The sequence below is a fragment of the Zerene cesonia genome, chromosome 27 (genome assembly GCF_012273895.1).
Source record: "Zerene cesonia ecotype Mississippi chromosome 27, Zerene_cesonia_1.1, whole genome shotgun sequence".
In the NCBI taxonomy this organism is placed as follows: Eukaryota; Metazoa; Arthropoda; class Insecta; order Lepidoptera; family Pieridae; genus Zerene; species Zerene cesonia.
The window spans coordinates 2,387,617-2,393,263 of NC_052128.1; the positions used below are offsets into that span (position 1 = coordinate 2,387,617).

Here is a 5,647-nt window from a genome sequence, read left to right on the forward strand (position 1 = left end):
ACAGATTCGAAATTCAAATGTAATATTTTTTTATAATTAAGTGTAACAGTATTTATGGCCAGACTAAGTATACATAATTCATATTTGTAATGTGAGTAATTCGGTAAAATTCTACTGTACTGTTTTTTAATTCTAGGGTAAGTTGTAAGAATATAACAAGAAAATCGTATATTTGAAATAATTAACATTTCTAGCATTTTCTCTTATGACAAATTTTCACCGAGATAAGATTTATGTGAATAAAAAATTTTAAATAGAAAAAAAACTTAAGGCGCCTCATCAGACGTCACACTATATCAATTTGACACTATTGAGTACAGACTATAAAATAATAATGATATATAGTGTTCGAACGTAATATGCTTTATACTGTCTTTGGTTAAGTATTTTAATTAATAATTACAGGCAAGAAAATTTCCGTATCCGAGCCTCAGAATTTAGTCGATGCGGTGAAAGAAGCGATCAAGGAAAAGAAAAGCATCGAAGGAGCTACCGAAGACGACGATTTGAAGGAACCTAAACGCAGCAAGGGTTAAAACTTAATGTAAGGCCACGTTCAGACTACGAATATACGAATATAATATTCGTTTCGTCTTTTTAGGAAAATAGTACGTTTATAGGCTTCCTTGTGTGTTTATACTATAATACATATTTGATACAGTTTTCTTAAATTTCTAAAATAATTGATATCAATGTTGTAAAGTAAAAGTTAATATAACTGCATTTCTAAAAAATAATGCGAATACGTGAGAATGCTACCCTTCTTTTTTTTCTCTGCATAAATTATTAGATATATGTCCTGTATGGTTTAAAATGCAAATATCGAGTCTTAAAGTGGTCTGAACGTAGTTAACACATTGTAATAAGAGCTATTATTGTTAAGCAATAAAATCCACTAGTAGAAGAATTAATTCAAGTTTGCGTATTTTATTTGAAAATTCAAAATACATTGACTTTCCTCTAATTTTCCTCTTATTCTGTGATATAATAGATAATAGCTCAAATCTAGTTTTGTTATTGAAATAAAGCGAATCTGTTCTGTTGATTAAAATATAATTTCAATGTGTCTATAGAATTATAGTTTCATTTAATATATGTATTAAAAAACCAATGAACGCTGTATATAGCAGTTGACTAGTTTGTAGGAAGTATTAAAGAAATACAAGTGATATGTTCTTTTATTTTAAACCATCCTTTTTTTTCGAAATTAAAATGGAAAAGGTGTGCGGTGCTTCAATATTTTTACACGCTTTTTATTAGCTTCACCTGTATGTTTGTTTGTTTGTATGTTTGTTTGTTTGTATGTTTGTTTGTTTGTAACTGACTTCTTTGGGCGCGATTTTGACCCACTTTAAACGGCCAGATTTCGTTCAAACTTTGTAGATTTATTGAGGACCGATGACAATACACTAATTTGATAAAATTATTCCAGTTTTCAATTTGCAAAATATGATTTTTGTTAAAGCGTGTTTTATAGTTTTTTTAAACTATTATATTTTATTTTCTATTTCATTGCGACCCGTCACTGAGAGTTTTCCTGAAAGTTTCATTAAATTTAATTTTAGTATAAATATTTTTTTTATTGTTAAACCGCCTTCAAATTGTCGGAATTAGACCAAATTTTAATTGGACCGCACGGAAGACATCAGCTTTCAAATAAGCGAATAATGATTTTGCATTAAAATCGGCTCACGCAGTCCAAAATTTTAAGATATCAAATCGAAAAAAAATATGTCGAATTAAGTAACTCTTCCTTTTTTTAAAAAAAGGTGGATAAAGATTATTAGAATTTTTGTATGCCTGTTTCGGTTTTTATTTAAACTATCTTATGTGAAGGATACTAACAACAATAAACTGACTGACGATCATACCTCGATTCCAGTTATTAAAGAAATATTGGGTTTTTTATTAAGTTGCTGTAACCCAAAGATATATAAATAGAATAAAAATATATATTTTTATTGTCTCATATCATTTTCGCATTCGCCACAGTTATCCGTGACGTAGAGCCTATAATTGCGGGCAATATCTTCTATGGTAGTGCTACTGCATCGTCGAAGTGTTGCCAGCGTGCATGCAAGCAGCCACATGGCGCCCTCTATGTAAAGCCCATAAAACACTCGCACGTAGCTCTCGACCTGAAATTATTTATCTGTAGTCCATAGTTTGTTTGTCAACCGGTTTTGAAAATTCTAAATTCTTTCACTATAAGTTTATTCTTGATAAGCATAATAGTTTCAAACAACATAAAGTAAAAACATATTGTAATTTTTAATTAGGTACCTCAATTAAACCCTAATGGGTAAAATAACAGTAATATTTTGTACATATAATGTGTATGAAGATAAATGCTCAGTATTTATATCCTGATTAGAGAAAAGGCATAGGCTAAATGTTTTCTTAAAACTTTTCTTTTTATTACATATAAAAACTTACGTGTTCCAATCCTCCGGTTGTAGTAAATTCCAAGGGAAACATTATAATTTCAAATGTATTCTTGTTGCGAAGTAATCCAAATGCGACTACACCGAGGGCATAATACATCAAGATTATAAAAGGTAGTCCGCGGCCCACACAAAATATATTAAGGCAGCCCTGGATGGTATTTAAATTATATTATTATTAGTCCATTTAAAAACTTTGCGACTAAACATTGGGCAAACAAAAGCTAAATGGTTTTCTTAGGCTTGGTACTAATTTATCGTCGCTGCTGAGGATTATAAAGAGTACGGTCTATATTCTGAAATTTTCATGTTAAAATTGCCATTTCTTTGTTCATTAACGATACACGTAAAAATAGGATTCCTAAAATGGGTACCTATATGTACTTAATGTATACTTATCGTGAATTCTTAAAAAAATTAAGGAGAAACTTTAACTTTAATTAAACGAGAGTCTTAATGTACATATATGAAAATTCCTTAAATTTATTATAGAAAGAACTAAATACTTTTCTTATTTACTGAATATTAGTAGATTTCTTGAGCCTTATTGGCATCGAATGAAATTGCGATCAACATTTATCAATCTATTAACAATAACTATATATTATAAATCACAATATACCTATAGATACACAGACAGATATATTATGCATGCTGAAATATATCTCACCTCTACAGGACATAACTTTCAGTAGGTATATTTTGTATGAACAATCATTTCTTCGAAGAGATACATAGCTACAAGTTTTGTGGTAAGTTGAAATGTGAAAAAGGTGACGACATCAATGTCAGGTATTTTTCGGAGTTCTTGCTTTTCTCTCGTGAAAAGCTTTAGTATTTTTATTAGGGCAAGCGTTCCCTCTTTTGGGTTTTGTCATAGTGTTTTTAATTAATTATTAGATGTTTTATCAATAATAGTATAAATAGTAATTAGAAAGAAAAGTAAAAATGTTTGAAAATTTAAGAAGAAAACTTAGTGACTCCTAAAGAACTAGTATTTTCTTGTGTTTGATTTTACGCGAGTATCATACATTTAGAAATTAAAAACTTTTTAACGGATTTTAAACGCGATTTATTCATTATATTATTAACCCGACGTTTGGAACATTACAGAGAGCATGGTCACGGGAAGACTGGACTGGAGACTCCTAAAGAACTTTTTGATAATAAATATAGTAGCTATGTGAGTATTGAGTAGCTATTTACAACTTTTATGCTGGTTATTACTTCAAATAACTAAGAGTTATAACCACCAAATAATATACTACCTAATAACTACAAAGTAATAACTGCTAAGTACCAACAAAGGTACAATGTTACGTACCTTAACATTTTTACGAATAAAACTACTTTTTGACGGTTTCAATGCTCCCGAATGTCTGCTACAGTTCGAGCTTTCTTGGTGCATGGAAATAAAATAATGTTACCTTAAACATAGATAAATGTTTCTTTGTTGCTAGATTTATATCCTATAGACTTATATTTTTTGACATTACTAAATTCATTTTCGAGTTTTTGAGTAATTACAGTAATTACCAAAATTTGATTCATATATTTTTTTAAATAAGGCTCCGTTATATTCAGACGGGCGAACATTAGGTAGGTTGCTTAACAACACAAAATCTTAATACTTATCCATCACCGGTCGAGGATTATCTGCTTGTCGATGGAAGAAAATCAATCTTTCTAAAGAAATGTACGTATTTTTTATTATTACAATAGTTATTAAAATTACTACATATTCTGTTTATTTGAGAATTAAGAAAAACATTACCACGGCAAATGTTGTGTTCATATCGTATGTTTATTAGTAAATAAAATTTATACAAAATTACACAACGTTTGTTGAATGAACCTATTTCCCTTTTGATGTTTAACTAGCCATTGTCGAGTGGTTTTGACAATAATAATGACGGTGGTCGAATAAATTTGCATCAATAATTATCCCACGTTTGTTTGTGTCCTAACTGATGATTAATTTAAATGGAACAATTGCAGTGTGTACTGTTATTTTAGGCTTTTGCGTTAAATAGAGTAGATACTCAAGAATTTTGAGATTACAGGATTACAGTTAGATATTATAGTAGATATTACATAAATTTATCAGTTTTTATATATTTTGAGTGATTTTATAACTATCCAAATAAAAAGGCATATATATAATAAACTTACAATTGTTCATCTCTTATTTATTTACTATTCATTTTGGTACTGTATTATAAGTGCTTTATAAATTATTTGTATACAGTTATACAATAAATAAATAAATTCAAAGTTTTGACCAACAATTATATTAATTAAGCACAATGTTACCACCAGAAATAACAGTAAACGAGTAACGACAAAGGGCTTTTCGACCTTACAACAAAACTACACAGAGAAACGCGGCGCTGATAAGAGCATTAGCATTTACTGCCGACCCTTTCGCTAAATATTGCTCTGCGGTGCTATTTCACACCTCGTTCAGAAGACAGAGTTGCACCACTAGCTCGGAGGGTTGATTTATTTTGAGGCATTCGCTAGTGTGTCCTACTATCGTAATGTGGGCAAATTTTAATTTCTGCAAGGAATAAAGCATAGATTTCTCGAAGCTATAATAAATTGATTATCAAAGGTATCTACTATGCATGTATCGTAATTAGCTACAAAAAGAAACAAAAATAAAGAACAGAGTATTTTTAAGGTGAAAGAAAAAAATAAGAGCACAAGAACGAAATAGTTCGTGTATTTTAATAAGGCCACGGTAGGAGCGCGGCTCTGTCGGCTGCCAATTTTTAATGCAGAAGGGACGGTAATGCGACACTTATTCCCGTTTCACGCATAATGACTATACTGTCGGGGAACCACTAAAATAGGAAAATGTATTATAAAGGCCAGATAGGGAAAGAACCAAGTTCTTTTATATATTTTTAACTAATTCTGAGTTTTGAAGGTTCACGATTGATAATAAAATTTCTAATTATTAATTCATAAAACTTACCACGAACTCAAGAAGTAGCTGTAACTTTAATATGCCTATATAATGTAAAAGTCTATATTGAATAATTATTGGATGCAAGGCGTTCGTATTTTAAAATAAAAGTTCTATGTTGATTGCAGTTGTTAAGATTATCTTACCTTTTATATTCTGAACATCTGAATCGACAACAATTTTTCTTTTAAAACTTGTCTTTAGAGATTGGATGTATGTTTCGGCGTTAATT

General features: G+C 29.9%; 1 protein-coding gene across 1 annotated transcript in view; it reads left to right on the forward strand.

Annotated features, from left to right (window-relative positions):
* Positions 1-1,169, forward strand: part of LOC119837435 (protein tumorous imaginal discs, mitochondrial-like) — a 7,934-nt gene extending 6,765 nt beyond the window's left edge. The window contains exon 10 of the mRNA XM_038363013.1: positions 406-1,169. Coding sequence (XP_038218941.1) covers positions 406-536 — 131 coding nt within the window. The 3' untranslated portion in view covers positions 537-1,169. The remainder of the gene's footprint in view (positions 1-405) is intronic.
* The last annotated feature ends 4,478 nt before the right edge of the window (positions 1,170-5,647 follow it).